Raw genomic sequence first — 24,847 nt, 5'->3', positions numbered from 1 at the left:
AGTTCGCTCGTGTCAGTCGGATCACTGATTTTCGGCAATATCAAGGAAAAACCGGCACGTTCCAAATATTGTTCAACTACTCATTTAATGGTGATTCTTTTTCTTTAAAAATTGAAATTTATGTAATAAAAATCTATCTATCTCTACCATAGTATGAAAATAGAGTACAAGTAACACGTCCTTTCTAGTCCTTAGTGGCATATTATAAGTCCTTAGCAGTGTTTAGACGTACAGGCAGAAAACAGTCGAAGGCCACCAATGGGTAGAAAATCCCGCACCGAAGGCGTTTTTCAGCTGGTCCCTAAACAAAAATGAATTTTAGTTCAGTGATAATGGACATCATACTAAACTTCGAAACATACAAATATTACCTAAATTTCGGAAGGTAAACATATGATAATTAATTAGTTAAGGTTACAAATTTAGACAGATAAAAAGAAGGGGGGGGGGGGGGGGGGGGTCAATGTATTTGAATGGGGACATATGGTTAAATCCACCCCTTTTATCCTGGGTTGAGAACCCTCTTTTTAAAAATGGCTGGAATCGCCACTCTTTAAAACGTAGCAATTTATAAATTATTTATATTAAGTAGAATTATAAAATCGATGAGTTTTATAATTTGACAACACTCATTGATATTGGAAATACTATACTACAATTAATTTATTTAATAAATGGAGTGTTTAGTAAAACTGTCGACCAATCAACACAGAAAGCGAGATATCTAAAATTTGTATACCCTTATAGATTTTCATTATCATACATCAATTTTATATGCAATTCCAAAAAAAATGGCTTTGAGAACCGTGTATTAAGCGCTTATCGTTCATTCGTCAATGAATCATTCACCGTGCGTGTATCGTGCGTGTATCGTGTGTTCATCATTCATCGTGCGTGTATCGTGCGTTCATCATTCATCATTCATTTTTCGTTAATCCTCCGTGTAACGCTCATCGCTCATCGTGCGTGTATCGTGTATCGTGCATTCACCGTGCGTGTATCGTGCATTCACCGTGCGTGTATCGTGCATGCGTGTATCGTGCGTGTGGTCAGTTTGAATTTTAGAAGGTCTGTAGTTCTAATCATGCAGTCAGCATTTAAAAGGATATTTTTTTTAAATAACAGTTGAATAAAATTTAAATTTACGATATTAAAACGAAAGAATCAAAGTGTACATAAATATTGCAAAAGAATATTGTGTTTTACAACACACACGTAAAACTAAATTTAAAAACTTACTTATCGTTGCTTCATATTTTACTGGATAATCAGAGTTTTATGGAAGTTGAACGTTGAGTGCAACTTTAGATACGAAACCGTATTGATATTTTGTAGAAAACCTGCTTTCTGCAATAATTTAACATAAATCCTGAATTTTCAACACATTTCAATTTTTCTAGGGGAAAAACCAGTCAACATGAAAAAAAAATGTTCCCGCCGTAAAATATATGTGCCAATGGGAAGAAAAATTGTTCCCATAGGAAGAAAAAAAAAGTTCCCTTGGGAAGAAAATTGTTCCCATCGGAAGAAAAATTGTTCCCATAGGAAGATAAATTGTTCCCATAGGAAAAGTTAAATTCCCATGGGAACAAACTATTTACTAATGTTCCCATGGGATATTTAAAGTTCCGATGGGAACTTTAAAATTCCCATGGGAAAAGTACTTAAGTGGTTTTATGCATATCAGCCCAGATCTATAAATTTGAAAACTATGAATGTATAAAAACATAGACGAGCTTTTATGACCAAAAGAAAGGGAAACAAAAATATAGCAAAAAAATGTTTAAAAGCAAATTTATCTGAGGGAGGAGGAACCTTTATTTGTAATATTTTTTTATCAATCTATTAACGGAAATTTATAGAAATTAATGTTATGAATCATATCAGTGGCGAAGCACTTACTATATACTGGACTGATGATACCATAAGAGACTTGAAGTCAACCAGCAGTTCTTACAGACCGGCAGTCTACGTGGGCAAGCCATATTAACATTGCTATGATGAAATGCTAGTAAACTGAATCAGTTGATATAGTTTCAGTATGCTCCTCCTGTTGAAATACTGAAAACTATTCTTTTTATTTGCAAAATATCAATAACTTCTGATGGCTGCGCCCCCCTCCCCAGACCCCCTGCCTTATAGGGTTATTGTATTTGGATATTATTAAATCTCATTATAAGTATCTTATTTAAAAATTCCTTGTGTAAGTAAACAAGGGTACCAAAGCTTGTCTGAAGCCGTGAGCGAATGAAATTAGGAAGTAGCACAAGGTGAAAGGACACATCGTTACTAGTTTACAGTATTAGGAAGTAGCACACAGTAAAAGGACAAACCGTTACTAGTTTACAGTATAAGGTAAAAGGACAAATCGTTACTAGTTTACAGTATAAGGAAGTAGCACACAGTAAAAGGACAAATAGTTACTAGTTTACAGTATAAGCAGGTTATACAGTTCAATGTCGTGACAGAACATTTTAAAGAATATCACAATAGTCTGTTGTAAAGTTATTAAATCCAACCGCATTCAGTTAGGACTTTAACAGTTAATATTCTTGAAAACTTGACGTACTTTTTCTAATAATTAACAGTTCACCATAAGACTGTCTCCCATCATACATACTTTTCAGCGCTATTGCCTATAAAAATATGTAAAGTATTTTAGTTTCCATAAGAATGCAAGTATCATTAAGAGAGCCGTTCTGTTTATTAAAAGAAGATGTCTTTCGTCGTGTGAGTGTTATAATTATGTAAGTCCAATTTTTCATTGGAAATTGAATATTTTAAAAGTGCAATATCATAAATATTTGACTGAGGTATAGAATAGAAATATATGTAGCAATCGAATTTATGGACTAAAGATCAACTCTTTGATCAATTGTTTTTGAATCAATAAACAAAGCATTCCCTTTTCTGGAGATAGAACACTACAATACAAAAAAGGTGTTTTAAAAATCATTTCCTATTCTTGTATTGGAGGTAGACCATGAATTTTTCAATTCTGTCATATCCTCTATTATTAGGAGTGCAAATCCTCAAAATATCCATATATAGGTAAACAGAAAGATAAGAAACAATATTAGACATTTAAAAATTATCATAGAAGATGTCTTAAGAAGTCGTTGATATGTTAGCATGTTAATAGATAGATTTAAAATATAATTTACTTCATAAGTTGAAGCCTGGTAAAAATAATATAAATTGAAAGTCAATCAAACACTTACACATTTAAGACTGTTTTCAGACTGTTTTCAGGTAGTTCCTCTAATTTCCTTTCGATAAAATTGAATGATGCTTTATCGTCGTTATATTTGTGAAGAAGGTACACATCTTTATTTTCGTTGCATTATTTTGCTGGCATGTACACACGTTCTATAGCATGTACACACGTTCTATAGCAGTTTTACGTTTTTGTATGAAATTAAAATTATACTGTATCTTGCATAAATTGATAAACAAGTTTTCAGTGTGTTTAAAATTAAAAAATCTCTGCTCTATAGATTTCACATAGTTAGAATCATTGATATACATATACCGTATCGATTGAATATTTCAGATATCACTTTGTAAACTACTTCTTAAACTGTTACGCTTCGCATGCCATTTGTTGGAGAGCCATGCATTATTAATCTGTAAAATTGAATGAGCTGTTTATAGTATAATTTGAAATTTGTGTTCAAATAGGCTGTTAAAAATTACTCTGCGCCAATGAAATATATGTGTGCTTGATAAATTAATGTGTTCGTTAATCAATACGTTGAAACGAATACTTATACAAAACGACCCATTACACTACAAAACGACCCATTACACTACAAAACGACCCATTACACTACAAAACGACCCATTACACTACAAAACGACCCATTACACTACAAAACGACCCATTACACTACAAAACGACCCATTACACTACAAAACGACCCATTACACTACAAAACGACCCATTACACTACAAAACGACCCATTACACTACAAAACGACCCATTACACTACAAAACGACCCATTACACTACAAAACGACCTATTACACTACAAAACGACCCATTACACTACAAAACGACCCATTACACTACAAAACGACCCATTACACTACAAAACGACCCATTACACTACAAAACGACCCATTACACTACAAAACGACCCATTACACTACAAAACGACCTATTACACTACAAAACGACCCATTACACTACAAAACGACCCATTACACTACAAAACGACCCATTACACTACAAAACGACCCATTACACTGTTTTTTTCAACAAAAAATGTGATTATAACTTGACAGGATGTCTTCCTTCAGTTTGTAACCCAAATAAAACAAAATGTGATTTTCAACAAGGCAGGCAGACATATCCGCCTCAAATTTAAATACAAAGAATATGATATGGAATGTGTACAACATTGTAAATATCTAGGTGTGTATTTTAGTGCTTCAGGTACATTCTCCTATGCTCAGAATGAATTACACAAGAAAGCTTTAAAAGCATATTTTAAACTTAGGAAAGATTTATTATCTCTAAATCCTAGCTTAAAAACTAGTATACATGTTTTTGATCTTTTTGTTATTAATGCTATTTTCATTTGTCTATTATAATATCTGTCACGTTATATACTGTACAATGTCTCATGTGTGTTGCTTATATTATCATAATTGTTTATTGTAAATGCCCCCTGTGGGACACTGATTAGAATAATAAAATATTTTGATTTTGATATTTTGATTTTGTACTAGATAAATATGCAAGAAACCCATTTTAGACAAGGTACTCCCATAAGCATGGAAATCTCGTGGCTAGTCACATATTACAACGCTGTATGCTCCCATTCAATGTTACATGCCATTCCAGTCTTCAAAGATAACATACATAAAATTGAGAATGGAAATGGGGAATGTGTCAAAGAGACAACAACCCGACCAAAGAGCAGAAAACAGCCGAAGGCCACCAATGGGTCTTCAATACAGCGAGAAAATCCCACACACGGAGTTGTGCTTCAGCTGGCCCCTAAACAAAAATATGTACTAGTTCAGTAATAATGGACGTCATACTAAACTCCGAAATATATAAAAGAAACTAAAATTAAAAATCATACAAGACTAACAAAGGCCAGAGGCTCCTGACTTGGGACAGGCGAAAAATGCGGCGGGGTTAAACATTTTTTTGGAGATCTCAACCCTCCCCCTTTACCTCTAGCCAATGTAGAAAAAACAAACACACAGAAATACGCACAGTAAAACTCAGTTTAAAAGAAGCCTGAGTCCGATGTCAGAATAGGTAACAAATGAAACTAAACAAAATGACAATGATACATAAATTAACAATGGACTACTAGCAGTTACTGACATGCCAGCTCGTGACCTCAATAAAACTGATTGAAAGAATCGATTTAAGCTATAACGTATACAAAGAATACAAAAGAGACATTTTAGTTATATCATCATCATCATCATCATCATCATCATCATCATCATATAAATCATCATCATATAAATAATACTTTATACTACAAAAAATACGGAATTTTGGAAACATATTTCATAAAATTAGATTAAAGCCTTTCTAACTGACTTTTGTTATTTGTTGTTATGCTGTGTTGTTACACCATTGTCCCAGGTTAGGGGAGGGATGAGCGCTCATAGAAATGTTTAATTCCGCTTCACTCATAATCCAATGGTTGGTGTTTGTTACAGTCTGCCATAATATATTGTTTTTCGTTTTAATAGATATAAGAAGATGTGATATGAGTGCCAATGAGACAACTCTCCATCCAAGTCACAATTTGTAAAAGTAAACCATTATAGGTCAAAGTACGGCCTTCAACACGGAGCCTTGGCTCACACCGAACAGCAAGCTATAAATCTTATTAAAAAAGCTGCTGTTGTTTTTTTTACTTTAAAATTGTTTTCCATTTTTTGTTCTTATGAACTTTTAAACGATAGGATGTTTGATCATGGATAAATGACAATAAACAAACAATTACAACTGAACATTTATACATAACTATGTGATGTTAATTTTCTATATCAATTACGTTTCTTCTTATCAAACAGTACATGCGTTTTGTTTATTAAAACGATTTTATTGCAATTCGAATAAAACGAGATATGGATATAGGTCGATGAGAGAGATCCCCACAACTCAAAACGACAGCTAAGTGTCAACATAAAATCTTAGTATACAAAATGTCGAGCTCAAAATCACCCCCGAGTCTAAAGAAATTGGGATAAAATGAAACAGCAACTAGAACTGTATAAGATCATTTATCAGCACCAATATCATTTCGTTATGACATAAGACACCGACTAAAGTGGTTTCTGACATGAGACTGGCACATGAATATATGACGAGACTGTTCGCATTACAAATACACACTTTGATTAAATATACGATAGAAAAAATGGTAATATAGGAAGTGAATGATCTACAAATCCAATATACAATATAGAAATAAGGAGATTGGCATGATTGCCAATGAGAAAACTATCCACTAAAGTTCAAATGAAGTGGATGTAAGCAATTATAGGAAACCATACGGCCTTCAACAATGAGAAAACCCTATACCGTATAGTCGGCTATAAAAGGCCCCGGCATGAAAAATATGACAGACACGAACCAACGACATGTTTGTTTGATTATGTATTTTTTTATTCACATCTTCAAAGTTATTTATACAGTCTTTGAATAATATTTTGTAGATTTTAAATAATGTTCCTCTTGATCAATCTGATCTTTCTATACCTAACTGTCATCTACGTCGAAACAGACGCTGCAAGTGGGAGACAATGCTACTTTTCAACAAAATGTCGTTGTTTCTTATTTTTACCAACACCATATTATGTAACAGTAAATTTGGTCCGGTAGTGAAATTTGTCCCCGGACTTTGTTTCCTAGGTAATTAAGTCCACGACCATTATTTTACTAGAAAAATAAATCCCAGGATAAATTTTCTTAGGAAAATAAGTCCATAGCTAGTAAAATATGTCTGGCTATTTTTCCTTGTAAAAATTATCCAGGGACTTACTTTTTTGGTAAATTATGGTCATGGAGAATTTTTCATGCATATTTAGTCCATGTCTCAACAATGAAAATTCAACCAATGTCGTCGTGATAACTTCAATTTGGATAGTAAAACAAAATTACCCATAATTATTTTTACATACACATGTACAGTAAATTTAATTGATCTTCAAACTGGACAAGTTTGTTATTGTATCAATGAAAAATAAATAAATAAAAGGCTCTATTTGCCAGTTCTAAATTTTTGGTACAATTTTTCATAATACAGAGAGAAAAAAATACATTTTTGAGAAATTTTAGAATACTGATTGTAAGTTTTCTTCCTTTAAAACAATTATTATTTTAAGGAGAAGCTGTTAAATGCTGTTAACGCATGCCTTCGCAAGGTAAGACAAATTTGTCTTAACAGAAACAAATCTGTTTCAGTTTTATTAGACTGTTGTCATTCCAGTTCAACCCAACTTCAAGAAGTCAACATATGACTGATCTGCATATTTTTTTAACAAAATAGGTCACTTTGATCATTTTGAGGCCGGATTCATCTACCACAAAAAAATTTAGACATTGTGGTAGATGATTGGCCTGATTCTTTAAAATACAAATTTGCTCATATTCTACTTTTTATCAAATTGCTGTTTTGTGTTTTAACTTGAGCTCAATTAAAATAAAACAAACGTTATCTTACCAATTTGATAGAGAATATATTCCACGGAAACAGTATTCATTTATTATCTCCCATCTATAAATATATTCATGATGCGGTCCATATGTGCTCTATATATAAGCCACCCATGACGGTCATACAATGGCTTCATTTGCATTTAAAAAAGAAAACATTGAACACAAAAAAGAAATAAAACGAGCAAAAAAAAAATCCACAAATACCAAATATTTCTCGTTTAACAAATTGATAAACTTCTATTTTTGAACAATGCATTATGATATCGTTATAAATAATAATCACCATAATAAAGAATCAATTTAAATAGATTAGACATAAAAGCATGTATTAGATAAATATTGCGCTCTTGGTTATATAGCTTCTCAAGTATTCAAGTCTTTTTACATCCTTGGCTTTCATATTTTGGAGTTCGACCGTTCCTGATGTAATAAATTTATAATGTGTTACTTTCAATTCCATGCATATTTAATTCAGTAACTAGACAGTTTTGTCATCACAGTTGTCCTTCTTTCAAAGGAGATCTTTGTTAAACAGGTCAAGACCACTACATTTCCTGACGTCAGTATATATTTGCATAGTAGTTTCCCAAATAGAAGGTAAACATGGCCTTGAAAAAACTCACCAATCGACTCAATGAACTACAATGCATTGTGGGCTACTACGAGTTTACTACTACTTAAAACACGTGGAATAAGTGGGAAAACTGTCAACTTATATAGTGTCTGGGACTCTCATGCTTACTAGTTTTGTTCAGACAATGTATTAAATGTAAAATATATAGCATAATCTTTAATTTGCATGCTCAGATTAAAAAAATATTGTTTTCTGGCTACACGATTCGACTTTCTTTTTCGTCTTGTAAAAGTAGTTAAACAGGTTTTGTCCATTGTTATGCATTGTACCTGTGCATTTATTTCACGTGAAACAGTGAAATTTTCAATGAAGTGACCGCAGTCCAGTATAAAGATCATTTGAGCTCTTTGAAACCTGTCAAAACGGTTGCACGTCTCTCTCTCTATATATATATGCTCTTGGATTTTTTGTATCCTGTATAATGCCATTCGAAACACATTGAAATTCGAAACTGTTTAAATAAACACGAGTCCTTTTCCCGTAGTGGTCGTATCGATGCTTATCAGGGTTTAGATTTCATTTTAGAGGAACTTATAATCGAACATTAAAGGAAAACTCCAGGTTTGACTGAAGCTGAGTTTATATGAAAAAAAGTGTTTTATCAAACGTAAATAACCCAACGAGATTTAAATTAACTCTTCTAATAATGAAATACGGTTTATTAAATTTGACATTTTCACAATATCATGGTAGACGCCATCTGTAAGTACTCTTCTAATAAAAGACAGATTCGGTGCCAATTATTCTCGTTGTTTATTGTTTCAAACCGATAAGCCCCGAAGGTCTCGTGACGTCACACAGTCTGTTTGGTACTGAAGCAGTGTGGATAAACATATCATTAAAATATTTTTTTACTTCGCTATAATTAAACACGATTCGCTGAATATTTCAATAAAGATGCCGTCTTGCCAAGCATTTAATTGTACTAACGAAAAGGGGAAGTGTACAAAAAGTTTTTTCGTTATCCCTGATCCTTCAAAAAGTGCAGATAAAAAAAAACTTTGCAAACAATGGATCTCGAACTTGAAAAATGGTAAACTGCAAATAGAAAATTTTAAATATAACAGTAGCAAGGTTGTTTGTGAAGACCATTTCACGCCCGATTCATTCGAGAGAAACCTGGTCAAAGAATCTTTGAACTTCTTACCAAAAAGAAAATATTTGCGACAAAATGCAGTACCGACAATTGTCAACACAGGAATGGACACCAGAAAAACACAGGAACGATCGACCAATTCTACACAAAAACGTCGAAGTGCACAGGTTAGTAAATAAAAATAATATTTAAAAAAAGAATCACTTGTACTTGGTTTTATCGTCATACGCAAAATTAAAACCATTTCCACGTGTGCAGTAATGTGTGTGTAGTATCATACTATCAGGTCGTTTGAGGTCATTTTTAATATGCGCGTGATTGTAAACAATATATATCATGGTATCACGGTGTGTTCTCAATATAACATTCCTCGCGGAGATCAGGGAATAATAAACAATTATTATAATGCATTGCTGAGATGGTCAAATACTTATATCAGTTACTAATAAACAAAAACAAAGTCCTGAAACCTGGTCTCATACGAGTTGTCTAATATTGATTAGGTTCTAACACCCCATTTTCAGTCTGCGTTACTGAAACGCAAAACATTCGTTTGCCTAGTTATTTAAATAAAATATGCTGTGCATTAACACAAGAGAACAACAACGGATATTTAAAAAACTGTTATTATCCACGTGAAGAATTGGAAAAAATATGGGGAAAAGGGGGGTGGGTAGGGGTCGGCTTAAAAGTTAAATTCCAATAAATATCGTGTATTTATTTTATTTCATTACTTTATGCAGGTTAAAGAAGAGATTAAGTTGTCAATTAAAAAAAGAAAAGCGGCAACATGTTCTACACCATCAGTCAGTTCAGAGACTTTGACCTTACATGATCAGGTATGCAAAACTAGTATTTTTATAGAATGAAGATAATAACATCTGTCTGAACTTTTTAATGTTTCATTTTAATATATAAAAATGTTTTTCTATTACACAATTCATGATGTATTGTTTTATGTGTACATGTTATGCTGCCCATCAAGAGCCCTTGATTGGAATAATAAATATTCTTTATTCTTTATTCTTAGTACACATAGAGAAAATAGGGGACGGCAGGGGGATGGGGTAGGTTGGTGAAATACAACAATTCCAATAAATATCGTGTATTTATTTCATTACATTTTTTTTTCAGGTCGAGGAAGAGACCAAGCTGTCTATTGAAAAACCAAAAGCGGCAACATGTTCTACACCTTCAGTCAGTTCATCTGTAACGCCCACAACTCACGACGTATTTATTACAGACGAACGTTCACCTAATCTGACCCAGTCAATGGGATATTTTAGCGCGCCAATCAATGGTCTCGTCTACACTGTTTTGCACATGATTCTATTGTGTCTAACAGCTAGTATAAAATGGAAAACAGTAACTAAGAATTACGATACTCTTATTATAAATATATAAACATTACAAAGAATTCTATAGTAAATATCTCTTTTCAAGATAATGGAAAACCAATCTTTCTGAAAGGTGTTGGTGTTTGTGTTTGTTTCTTAGAGACGAAGTAATAAATAGATACCCCTCCTCGATTTAAATGACTTTTTTAATCATAAAAGTAGGTACAATATCATTACATCAATTATATGAATTGCTTGGACATTTCAGTGACCCCAACATATATTTGACACACTCTAAGTCTTCTCCTTTTTGTACGAACCCACTCAAAATTCCAGGATCCCTTATAATTTAACTATCCGAATGAAAGTTCATCTTATGGGTAATTGTGTTTTTCACTGTTGTTTAGTTGGTGTCTTGTGGACAAATATCTGAAATCTTCGTTTAATCATCAATAGTAATGGCTTTATTTTTGGGTAATTCAAACATTCGTAAACTTTCTTCGCATAGAAACAACTATTCGTTACGGAAGCCGGTTAGTGTCAGGGTGTAGTTTTATTTTTAAGTCATTATAACGACTTAGCTAATTCGTTATAACGACTTAGGTATCTTGTTGATTCTGAAAACAGAAAAATCTATCACCTTACAGGAACTTTCTGAGAGAAAGGGAAATAATTAGGCCAATAAGACCGACTGGAAAAATAATAACACTTCATATTTTAGTACTTATTTCACAACTCCGGGAAATCCTGAAATTCGAATTAATGATATATTTACAAGGAAAGCTATCACCTTGCTTACCTCTATAATTTATGTATATTAACGACCACCATGTTGGTTTATCCCGTGGGAAAATCAACACAAATTGAATCTCAACACCCCAGGGAAGGTTTTGGTCAAGTTTCCTTCCAAATATCCCAGTTGTTTTAAAGAAATTGCAATTTTATTATAGATGTGGTAATTGAATATTTAAATTCCAAATGAATCTTAAAAATATTTAAGTTATCACACTGATTTATATACAGAGATCAAATTTCCATATTCGTGGATGGATGGATTTTTAATGTCCGGTGGCAAATTAAATGTACATTCAGGACGAGAACAGGTTAATGCGATATGAATACGAACTCTATATTCGTGGACGTGTAAAGTTATATAAAAAAGATTTTAATTAATATAGTCAACAGAAAAATAAATTTCATTGAAATAATTTATAATTGTCATTCTAGCTATAATGACTCTCAAAATGATTTTCCGGGATTCTCTCATTTAGTAAAAGAACATGTTTGTATCTTATAATCATGATGATATTCTTTTAAAATACAATGTTTTTTAAAATGAAAACAACAACGATAAAGTTTCAGACACGATGTTAATTGGAGTAAGTTTATTCGGACATTTTAGAATTCATTCCCAATCGTCTCCGTCAGTAGTAGACTAATGAGTGGTAAACAAAGAAGATTCACCTTTTAAAATTTTGATTTGGAAAAACCCAGATCAATTTGAAATGAATGAGGACACGACTTACAATGTATCCAGACTTTTAGAAAACCTATTCAATGAAAATAAATATCGCAAGTGCTCAACGGTTTCCGTCAAGGAAAGAGCATCTTCAAAATGAAGATTTCGTTTGGTGTAAAATCCCCCATGGTCGTTAACGTAAATTATCGATCGGAAAACAAGGTAACTTATTTTTTACATTATATTCCCTTAAAAAAGATAGCTTTAGATAATTTCAATGATAATAAAAAATGATAATAATAATAACATTGTTGCTATTTTTACTTACGAAATAAATGAACGTACAGAGAAAAATATGAAAAATAAATAGATATATGTATTTTCAAACGGTTTAATGAAATTACGTCTTCATCAGGCCTCTCACAAATATACGCATGATGCTTTTATGGTTTATCCAGACTTACGTTATCATCATCTAAGAATCTAATGTTGTTAATGATACTTTATACTACAAAAAATACAGAATATTGGAAACAGATTTCATAAAAATTAGATTAGACCCTTTCCAACTGGTTTTTAGTTTGTTTGTATGCTGTGCTGTAACGTTATTGTTGCATGTTAGGGGAAAGTTAAGCATTCACATAAATTTTTCATCCCGATACACTCGTAATCCAATGGTTGGTGTGTTGGTAACAGTCTGTCATATATTGTTTTTCGTTTTAATTTTTATTAAAATTTTCATGCCGTTTTTTTTTAAATTTTAAATCGTTTTACATTTTGTGTTCCTGTGGCCGTGTCAACAAAGCTATCTTAGGACTAGGATATATCGTAGGACGGTCTAAGGACACGTCTTAGTCCTAAGGCAGGTTAACGAAGATATTCTAAGAATGTTTTTTCAAAAGATTCAATTGTGTTACATTGTTTTAAATTTGTAGACAATTGTTTTATGAAATACTTCCAGATATCAACAAGTCGTTAAACTTTATATTTTTCAGTTTTAGATTTTGGAACAAAAAATGCCTTGTGTGGTTGTTCTAGAACAACATGTAACCTGATGCACATATCTAAATACACTTAGAACTAAAATTGCTTTTCTATACAAAACAGTTTGAAATGACATCCATCGCAGCTCTCAAAAATTTATCTTTGACGATGTCATATTATTATACTCCTTTAAAATAATTCGTGCTGTCTTTTTTGAAGCTTAAAAACTCTATCAATACTAGCAACATTTTTTGCATCTCTACATATTTTTATAAATTTAAATAAATGTGTTAGGATGGTGCTAGGACAATTATGGTTATGACTGCCATAAAATAGCTGGTTTTACATCATAAGACATGTCTTAGACACGTCCTAAGACCATTCTAAATAATGTCCTAAGGATATTGTCGTTGACATAGGGGGCCCCAGGGTACGAGTTTTATTCATGGATATATGAACTAACAATCACATAAGAACATTTATACATAAATTTATGGTGTGAATTGTTCATATCAATTACTTTTCTTCTTTTCAATCGGTACATACGTATTGTAAAGGAGATACGGATATAGCTCGACGAGACAGTAACCCCACAATTCAATGTGTCAACATACAGTTTATACAAAATGTCAAATTCAAAATCATCACCGAGTCTTAAGAAATTTGGATCAAATGAAACATAACTAGTGCTGTAAGAGATACATCATCAATTCTCACAATAACATTAAGTTATTTAATAAGATAACGACTATAGTGGGTTCTAACATGAGACTAATAACATTAAGTTATTTAATAAGATACCGACTATAGTGGGTTCTAACATGAGACTAATAACATTAAGTTATTTAATAAGATAACGACTAAAGTGGGTTCTAACATGAGACTAATAACATTAAGTTATTTAATAAGATAACGACTAAAGTGGGTTCTAACATGAGACTAATAACATTAAGTTATTTAATAAGATACCGACTAAAGTGGGTTCTAACATGAGACTAATAACATTAAGTTATTCAATAAGATACCGACTAAAGTGGGTTCTAACATGAGACTAATAACATTAAGTTATTTAATAAGATACCGACTAAAGTGGGTTCTAACATGAGACTAATAACATTAAGTTATTTAATAAGATACCGACTAAAGTGGGTTCTAACATGAGACTAATAACATTAAGTTATTTAATAAGATACCGACTAAAGTGGGTTCTAACATGAGACTAATAACATTAAGTTATTCAATAAGATACCGACTAAAGTGGGTTCTAACATGAGACTTATAACATTAAGTTATTTAATAAGATACCGACTAAAGTGGGTTCTAACATGAGACTAATAACATTAAGTTATTTAATAAGATACCGACTAAAGTGGGTTCTAACATGAGACTTATAACATTAAGTTATTTAATAAGATACCGACTAAAGTGGGTTCTAACATGAGACTAATAACATTAAGTTATTTAATAAGATACCGACTAAAGTGGGTTCTAACATGAGACTTATAACATTAAGTTATTTAATAAGATACCGACTAAAGTGGGATCTAACATGAGACTTATAACATTAAGTTATTTAATAAGATACCGACTAAAGTGGGTTCTAACATGAGACTAATAACATTAAGTTATTTAATAAGATACCGACTAAAGTGGGTTCTAACATGAGACTAATAACATTAAGTTATTTAATAAGATACCGACTAAAGTGGGTTCTAACATGAGACTAATAACATTAAGTTATTTAATAAGATACCGACTAAAGTGGGTTCTAACATGAGACTAATAACATTAAGTTATTTAATAAGATACCGACTAAAGTGGGTTCTAACATGAGACTAATAACATTAAGTTATTTAATAAGATACCGACTAAAGTGGGTTCTAACATGAGACTAATAACATTAAGTTATTTAATAAGATACCGACTAAAGTGGGTTCTAACATGAGACTTATAACATTAAGTTATTTAATAAGATACCGACTAAAGTGGGTTCGAACATGAGACTAATAACATTAAGTTATTTAATAAGATACCGACTAAAGTGGGTTCTAACATGAGACTTATAACATTAAGTTATTTAATAAGATACCGACTAAAGTGGGTTCTAACATGAGACTTATAACATTAAGTTATTTAATAAGATACCGACTAAAGTGGGTTCTAACATGAGACTAATAACATTAAGTTATTTAATAAGATACCGACTAAAGTGGGTTCTAACATGAGAGTAATAACATTAAGTTATTTAATAAGATACCGACTAAAGTGGGTTCTAACATGAGACTAATAACATTTAGTTATGGCATAATACACCGACTGGAGTGATTTCTAACATGAGACATATAACATTTTGTTATGGCATAAGACACCGATTAAAGTGGTTTGTAACATGAAACCAATAACATTTAGTTATGACATAAGACACCGACTTGAGTGGTTTCTGACATGTTACCAATAACATTTTGTAATGACATAAGACAATGAATAATGTTGTTTCTAACATGAAACCAATAACATTTAGTTATGACAAAAGTCACCGATAACATATAGACATGACATAAGACACCGACTAATGTTGTCTCTAACATGAGACTAATAACATTAAGTTATTTAATAAGATAACAACTAAAGTGGGTTCTAACATGAGACTAATAACATTAAGTTATTTAATAAGATACCGACTAAAGTGGGTTCTAACATGAGACTTATAACATTAAGTTATTCAATAAGATACCGACTAAAGTGGGTTCTAACATGAGACTAATAACATTAAGTTATTTAATAAGATACCGACTAAAGTGGGTTCTAACAAGAGACTAATAACATTAAGTTATTTAATAAGATACCGACTAAAGTGGGTTCTAACATGAGACTAATAACATTAAGTTATTTAATAAGATACCGACTAAAGTGGGTTCTAACATGAGACTAATAACATTAAGTTATTCAATAAGATACCGACTAAAGTGGGTTCTAACATGAGACTTATAACATTAAGTTATTTAATAAGATACCGACTAAAGTGGGTTCTAACATGAGACTAATAACATTAAGTTATTTAATAAGATACCGAATAAAGTGGGTTCTAACATGAGACTTATAACATTAAGTTATTTAATAAGATACCGACTAAAGTGGGATCTAACATGAGACTTATAACATTAAGTTATTTAATAAGATACCGACTAAAGTGGGTTCTAACATGAGACTAATAACATTAAGTTATTTAATAAGATACCGACTAAAGTGGGTTCTAACATGAGACTAATAACCATAAGTTATTTAATAAGATACCGACTAAAGTGGGTTCTAACATGAGACTAATAACATTAAGTTATTTAATAAGATACCGACTAAAGTGGGTTCTAACATGAGACTAATAACATTAAGTTATTTAATAAGATACCGACTAAAGTGGGTTCTAACATGAGACTAATAACATTAAGTTATTTAATAAGATACCGACTAAAGTGGGTTCTAACATGAGACTAATAACATTAAGTTATTTAATAAGATACCGACTAAAGTGGGTTCTAACATGAGACTAATAACATTAAGTTATTTAATAAGATACCGACTAAAGTGGGTTCTAACATGAGACTAATAACATTAAGTTATTTAATAAGATACCGACTAAAGTGGGTTCTAACATGAGACTTATAACATTAAGTTATTTAATAAGATACCGACTAAAGTGGGTTCTAACATGAGACTAATAACATTAAGTTATTTAATAAGATACCGACTAAAGTGGGTTCTAACATGAGACTAATAACATTAAGTTATTTAATAAGATACCGACTAAAGTGGGTTCTAACATGAGAGTAATAACATTAAGTTATTTAATAAGATACCGACTAAAGTGGGTTCTAACATGAGACTAATAACATTTAGTTATGGCATAATACACCGACTGGAGTGATTTCTAACATGAGACATATAACATTTTGTTATGGCATAAGACACCGATTAAAGTGGTTTGTAACATGAAACCAATAACATTTAGTTATGACATAAGACACCGACTTGAGTGGTTTCTGACATGTTACCAATAACATTTTGTAATGACATAAGACAATGAATAATGTTGTTTCTAACATGAAACCAATAACATTTAGTTATGACAAAAGTCACCGATAACATATAGACATGACATAAGACACCGACTAATGTTGTTTCTAACATGAGACTAATAACATTAAGTTACGATAAATGACACCGATTAGTTTTTAACATGAGACCAATAACATTTAGTTATGACATGAGACACCGACCAAAGTGGTTTCTGACATGAGACCAATATCATTTAATTATGACATAACACACCGACTAAAGTTGTTTCTAACCTGAGACCAATCACATTTAGTTATGACATAAGACACCGACTAAAGTAGTTTGGGACATGAGCATGACATAAGACACCGATTTAAGTGGTTTTGACATGATAATGACACATGAATATGTTAAACACTGTTTGCTTTACACATGGCCACTGTGGTCAGTCTAATATACGATATACATGGCCATTGTGGTCAGTCTGATATACGATACACATGGCCATTGTGGTCAGTCTGATATACGATACACATGGCCACTGTGGTCCGTCTGATATACGATACACAACATTTCTGTGGTCCGTCTGATATACGATACACAACATTTCTGTGGTCCGTCTGATATACGATACACAACATTTATTTTAATATATAAGAGGTAAATATTTAACAATCCAATGTACCATATGTTTGTTTCATTAAAATGTATAGTACCCTATGTTACTTTTTATTCACCTCATCACAGGTTGTACTGGAGTATTTGAATTATATTTTGTAGATTTAAATAATGTTCTTCTTGGTCAGTCTGATGTTTGTATACCTAACTGTCAGCCATGTCAATACAGATGCTGCAAGAGGGAGGAAATGTTACTTTTCACCAAAATGTCTTTGTTTCTCAATTTTACCAACACCATACTACAACGCAGTATGTTCCCATTCACTGTTACATGCCATTCCAGTCTTCAAAGATAACATACATAGCATCGATTTAAGCTACAATCTTATACAAAGAATACAAAACAGACATTTTAGTTACAATGGCAACCTAAAGGAATTAAATCTGTCACACAACAAGATTAAAACATTGTCAAATTACTCTTTTCATGGACTGCGTAAATTGTCAAAGCTGATCGTAAGCCGAAATGAAATAGACAGTGTAGAAACTAACACATTTTTCTATTTACAATCTTTGACATATTTAGACGCGAAACAAACTAAAATCAATGTTTCAACTCTGCAATCTCTTCCGTTTCTGAAAACATTAAGAATGGACTTTATACTAAATGGGAGTGACAGTCTATCATTTAGACTTTTGCAATTAAAACATCTTGACTTGTCGGGAACGTCTGGTAGATGTGACGCTAGAACGTTGACCGTAGATGTGTTCAAATTTATTCCTAACATAGAGGATCTCAATCTTTCCGCGTGTAAAATCAATTGGATCTATAAGGGAACTTTTCGATTCATGAAGAATCTTTCAATACTGGATTTATCTTATAATCCTTGCCTTAAATTTTCAGTCGCTGAAAATGTAACCCACGATTTGATATATACCTCTATCAAGATTTTAAAAGTGAATAAAATTCATAAAACATTTGAGATGAATACGATGATCAGACGTTCACATTTAAGAAACTTGAAGAAAACAAATCTTACAGAACTACAAATAAATAGTAATAGGATACAAAAAATTCAGAAAGGGGCATTACTTTATCTACCGAGTTCACTTCGTACTATATCCATGTCCGATAATGAATTTTCGTACGGCGATTATCTTTCGGATATGATGGTTGTACCAGCTGAACATATAAACATTTCCGAATTATTTAAATCTCACATTCCTTTAATCAACGAGGAACAATGCGACTACCGAAATAATAGTAATTGTGAGGAAGAGAAAGTTGAAAAACACATTTCTTCATCAAGTGCAATTTTTGTTCCTTTGCCATATAGGCTTAAATCATTGGTCTATAGAAAATGCTTGATTCGATACGAAATACCACCAATTAATTTGGGGGGAAACAAGATCGAGTATCTGGATGGTCATCAAAATATGTTCTACTCTTTGACAGGTCCATTGTGTCCCCTAGATCATTTGACATATCTGGATCTGTCTGATAATATGAGTTCTAATGTATCAAAAGTGTTCTTCCAATGTACCCCGAATTTACAGATACTGCGATTACAAAATAATCTTTTAGGATTTGTTCTGCCTGATGATGTTAACGGTGAAATATTACAACATGTTCCACAACTTAGAGAAATTAACCTATCAGAAAATAGAATACCGACATTACCATATCATTTTTTTCAGTCACAAATTTTAGTTCGACGTTTATACTTAGATGGTAATTTGTTAGATTATCTTATATTTAAGATTGACCATATGAAAGACCTTAATTTTCTAGGTCTATCTAACAACCGATTTTCGTATTTGGATAAAAAAGCAAGGGATCAGTTAGAAACTGTATTTATGAATAACAAAAATTTAAGCATTGATATTAGTGGGAATCCACTTAAGTGTACGTGTGATACCAAAGATTTTATACAATGGATGGGAAACACGAAGATTCAATTTAATAGACTGCATTTCTACACGTGCAGATTATCAACCGATAAAAAGCAAAACTTAAATAACCCAAAGCGTTTATATGAAGATTTGCAAAAGGAATGCGCTTCTTACACGTCCTTAATCATAGGATTAATATCATTGGTTGTTTTATTTGTTTCCATACTGACTTTAGGACTAGTGTACAGACATAGATGGAGAATTCGATATATGTACTACATGGTTAAGATAAGATATTTTGAAACTAAGCGAAAGACTAACGAGAAGAAGATATACACGTACGATGCCTTTGTTTCATACGAAAATAATGATCGATCATTTGTCCATGGACAACTTCTTCGAAAACTGGAGAACGATGCCGGATTAAAATTATGCATTCACCAAAGAGATTTTCTCCCAGGACGTGACATTGCAGAAAATATAACTTCTGCTATTCACGACAGTCGTAAAATTGTCGTCATAATGTCACCAAACTATTTAGATTCCTATTGGTGTATGTTCGAATATAATATGGCAAGAGTAGAAAGTATTTATTCTAGAAACAAAGAAAACATTTTATTCCTAGTTTTCCTGCAACAAATGTCACCGAGAGGTTTGCCATTATTTGTTTTAGAACTTGTACAGTCACAATCGTACATAGAATACCCTAACGACGAATATGGGGACACAGTTTTCTGGGAAAAAATGAAGGAAGTTTTGGCATAGACGCCTTTATACTTTAGTATGCCAAAGGCCTACAGTTGAACGTTGTTTTGATGAGTCTCAAGCTGTTTCAATGACTTTTAAACTTAACACAGGGTCAGCGAAAACAGATTTTTCCACTTCGTCACAATGTTCTTCGTAAATAGAAAAGAAGGAATTATTTTCAAACTAACATTTAAGAAGATTTAAAAGTGGTTTTTCTAATGTGATTCGTTTTTCTTTTTAAGTTTTTAGGAAATCTTTGAGATATGTAAACGATTTGTTTTTTCGATGAAAGGAGTTTCAAATTCAGTAAATAAGGTTTCTTTTAACCTTGTTTCAGTATTTCACAGAAAAGGAAGGATCGGTTTCTTTTAATCGATGCTGAACGTCAACTGAACGTTGGGACAATGATTTCAGATTTTCTTATGTCATCTTATTGTCAACTTTCCATTGCATAACAACATTCTATTATCTATAAAATGGCATTCTCTTGTCTGATTTGACAAGTTATATTTGAAAAGTATGCTAGAGCTTACGTTAATTATGGCAAAATCACTTATTCACAAGAATACACGAGATTCCAATTTCGATTTTATGAGTGAACTGCCTTTGGTTGACTTGGGTTCATTTGTGGGGAATATATAGTTATCAAAGGTACCAGGCTTTTAATTTAATACGCCAGACGCGCGTGTCGTATACATAAGACTCTTAGATTGCTTAGATCAAAAAAGTTAGAAAGCCAAACAAGTATAAAGTTGATGAGCATTGAGGACCCAACATTCCTAAAAGTTGTGCCAAATACGGCTAAGAAAATCTATACCCGGGATAAGAAAATCCTAAGTATTTCGAATAATTCATACTTTTGCAAACAGTTAATTTATAAAAATGACCATATAATGCATTATAAGAAAATTATAGCACCAATTGGAAGGTCATGTATAGTCACATAACTAAAATGTAAACTAAGAAGGTTTTGAGAAAGAAAGATTGATTTCATCACCAGGAAATCAATGTGACAAAAAAAGATTGACATTATCACATGATAAGTACTACGGTCGCTTTAAAAAAAAAAGATCCTTTAAATTATATTGCTTCAGCTCCTCACCTCATTACTTACACTTTTGATACCGCCATAGATTCCATTTGTCCACGGGCATTTGGACATGACTACAAGTTGAGACGTTTTGGTGTGGAATTTAAAAAAATTCTTATTATTGTGTTTTGATTAATATTTAATACTTAAACATTCTTTACTGGCGTGTAATTTTTTATAATATCGCACGTTCTTTAAACATACAAATTAAGTTAACTAGCTTTAAAAGTTACAATGCACGTGTTGGCTATTATCTTTTTCGGACGTCAAAGAGATTTAATAATTGCGGTTGTCTAATTTTTTCACTTAGTATCTTTTAACTTTTATCTTGTCTAACATTTTATTCTAAAACGAATGCATGATCAACTAGCAATTACAAAACATAGACAAAATATACTTTCGTACGGTCTTTTTCGTACTTGCAAAATATTGGACAGTAAACGCTAGTTGGACCAAGTCTTATGAAATTTGAATATAACTTTATGAAATAGGTAAAGTGTACTGTTAGGTGTATATAGGAAACCGGAACTTTTTTTTACTTGTGAAAAACCCTTGACAGCAGAAACGTATTCATGATTATGCACAGACTATTCCTCCTTTGTGTGTAGTTTTTTTTTTCTTTGGGTGGGGGTGTTCATGCACATACCTGAACATTATTTTTTTAATATCAGGGTCGAAAACTACGTCCCTACTTTTGGATGTAAATCGACAATTAGATTTGTTTCCCTCTTTTTTCTGAAATAAAGTATTTTTTTTCTTTTCCAAGTTTTTTAGAATCAATTTGATATTTTTTTAAATCGACCAAACTTACACACTCACACAATAATGCAGTTTATAGAAATTCATAACAGCGTGGACATGGACATAATGTTTGATTTTTATTTGTTTATTGGTCCATAATATGAGTGTATTTAAAACCCTCTTTTCAAAGAAACGAAACAACTAATCGCTAATATGAGCGTAGAACTAAATATATATTGTGTTCTGTAAATGTAAATATAAATGAAGAAAAAGTAAGAAAAATATTTATAGTCCATCATGCATTGTAAATCATTCAGTGGATTGGTCAATCGCTTAAAAAACAACACTTTATTTGTTAACAAACACTAATACATGCATTGAAGGGAGCATAAGTATGCTAAATAATATAAGGAAATATGTCTGACCTCTTAAATGCAGCTATTTTTTTTTTATTTGAAAAACGAATTGACGGGTCACAGCAATTACATTTAGAATTGAACTTACTTTTTTTTCAATTTGTGTTTCAGTATCTATCCAGGAATTGAACATCTTCACAATACCTTTTATATTAGAGTAATCATACGAGAGCACACAGTTTAAAGGTTATCATTACACTGTTACGGGTTATGTTGACATAGAGTGCATTTCTTTTTAACACAAACGATGCAAACGGCTAAGCGCGCACATGTTTTGATCATTTGTTTCTAACATACGTTTGCAAAGTTTACATAAACTTTGACAAACTAGGGAAGGTGTAAAAGACAGATATGAGATACAGCGATACAAGACACGAGATACGAGATACATGAAATAAAATATCTGTGAAATATACTAAAATTTGTATCATAATTAATTAAATCGAGGTCTCAATTAAACATGGTAGCAAACGTCATTTAAAGCTGTCATGTACTGAATGCTTGAGTGGAGTGAAGTTGTGGGTGTACATTTTTTAATTTTATAAGTAAACCCATTTTCAGTATACAGTTTTTGTACAATGTATCACAGTATCCCCTTATATACATGTATGTCTAGTACAACTTCTTACTTCATTCTTTGAATATGGTATGATTTTGATTATACATGTACATGTACTTTGTTCCAATATTATAACTAACTTAAGGTGGTATGTGTATCTCCAAACATGCAAAGTTCATGTCACATACACATATTTGAAGGTGCTTTGAAATAGTGTACAGGTTATAACTTTTTACTTGAAAACAAAGTGTCTGTTGTTATTTTTAGGCAAATACAAATTCACCAGAATAAACTGCAGTCTTCAAACCAAACAAAACTTTTAGTTTCATTAAATTCTGTATTGTTCATTTGAAAAAAATTTGAACTTGCTTTATTTGTGACCGATCTTTCGAATCTTGAAGAAAATAACATGTATCTATGGAGATCAGTATCATTCTTAAAGTTATTCTGAATTGAAGAATAAAGATTTTTAGTGACTGATTTTGTTTAATATAAATGCACAATTAACTTAATTGTTTTTCCCAAGATTAAAATTTAATATATTTCAATATTTAAGGAGGGAGGCCATTAAGATAATACTTCCATAAAATGTAACATATCAGATTCATGGGATAATTTATTAAATGAACAAATCATAGGTCACTTCTGAAAATAAACAAAACACCGACAATGTGTTGAAAGATGATGAGTTTATGTGGAAAAGGTAATAAAATTGAATTTTATCTGTAAACTTTTTCTCGGCAATGACAGCAATTAAATAATTTTGAAACAAGGCAGAGGCAATTGGTGCAACAATACATCTTAAAAATGTTATCAACTGAGAATGTGAACTTATGTCAATGGTTGTTGGACAATAAGCCATTGCAAGATACTTGTTCAGCACAGCAACATGTCGAAGAAATTTTTTTCTAAAGAAAAGTTATTCAGAAGCTGGAAGGGGTATATCGGAAGAAAAAAATGAAGGTAAGTTTTTTTTAAATTATTAGACTTTATAGCTCACCTGGCCCGAAGGCGTCACTTGGCGTCCGTCGTCCGTCGTCGTGGTAATAAGCATTGTGTATAAGTTTCATAACATTTGGTTGAGGCAAACTAAAGTTAGAGAACCGAAACAAAAAATTCGGCAATTTTTATACAACCGCAAAATTTTTTTTGGGTTCGTATAATGCTATGATGTCGTCGTCGTCGTCGTCGTCGTCCGAAGACACATTTGCTTTCCGGACAATAACTTTAGTTTAAGTGAATGGATCTCTATGAAATTTTACAAGAAGGTTCAATACCACAAAAGGAAGGTTGGGATTGATTTTGGGAGTTATGGTACCAACAGTTTAGGAATTAGGGGCCAAAAGCAAGCATTTTTGTAGTTTCGGGACAATAACTTGTTTGTTAGTGTATGGATCTCACTGACATTGTACCACAATGTTCCATATCATTAAGGGAAGGCTGGGATTGAGTATGGTATTTTAGCATGTGAAAAACTCTGTCAACAACTTTTAAATGGGGTTTGCAGTGTCATTTTTGAT

General features: G+C 31.9%; 2 protein-coding genes and 1 long non-coding RNA gene across 4 annotated transcripts in view; 2 read left to right on the top strand and 1 right to left on the bottom strand.

Annotated features, from left to right (window-relative positions):
- LOC127734002 (uncharacterized) overlaps positions 1 to 7,749 on the bottom strand; it is a 42,499-nt gene extending 34,750 nt beyond the window's left edge. Inside the window, exon 1 of one of the 2 annotated variants that reach the window (XR_007997336.1) lies at positions 7,705 to 7,749. The gene's annotated coding sequence lies outside the window, so the exon portion shown is untranslated. The remainder of the gene's footprint in view (positions 1 to 7,704) is intronic. The other variant, XM_052243546.1, reaches the window with a different exon arrangement.
- A 1,135-nt stretch (positions 7,750 to 8,884) lies between these two features.
- Positions 8,885 to 10,953, top strand: LOC127734007 (uncharacterized). Its single transcript, XR_007997342.1, has 3 exons — positions 8,885 to 9,597; positions 10,174 to 10,269; positions 10,565 to 10,953. It is a non-coding gene; the product is annotated as an uncharacterized LOC127734007 (long non-coding RNA).
- Positions 10,954 to 12,356: 1,403 nt separating this feature from the next.
- Positions 12,357 to 23,674, top strand: LOC127733997 (toll-like receptor 4). Its single transcript, XM_052243491.1, has 2 exons — positions 12,357 to 12,448; positions 18,044 to 23,674. Exon 2 carries the CDS (start codon positions 18,053 to 18,055, stop codon positions 20,537 to 20,539), a length of 2,487 nt encoding a protein of 828 aa, XP_052099451.1. The 5' UTR covers positions 12,357 to 12,448; positions 18,044 to 18,052; the 3' UTR covers positions 20,540 to 23,674.
- The last annotated feature ends 1,173 nt before the right edge of the window (positions 23,675 to 24,847 follow it).

Source organism: Mytilus californianus, unplaced genomic scaffold (genome assembly GCF_021869535.1).
Source record: "Mytilus californianus isolate M0D057914Y unplaced genomic scaffold, xbMytCali1.0.p SCAF_3, whole genome shotgun sequence".
Classification (NCBI taxonomy): Eukaryota; Metazoa; Mollusca; class Bivalvia; order Mytilida; family Mytilidae; genus Mytilus; species Mytilus californianus.
This window is presented reverse-complemented; position numbering and strand designations above follow the sequence as displayed.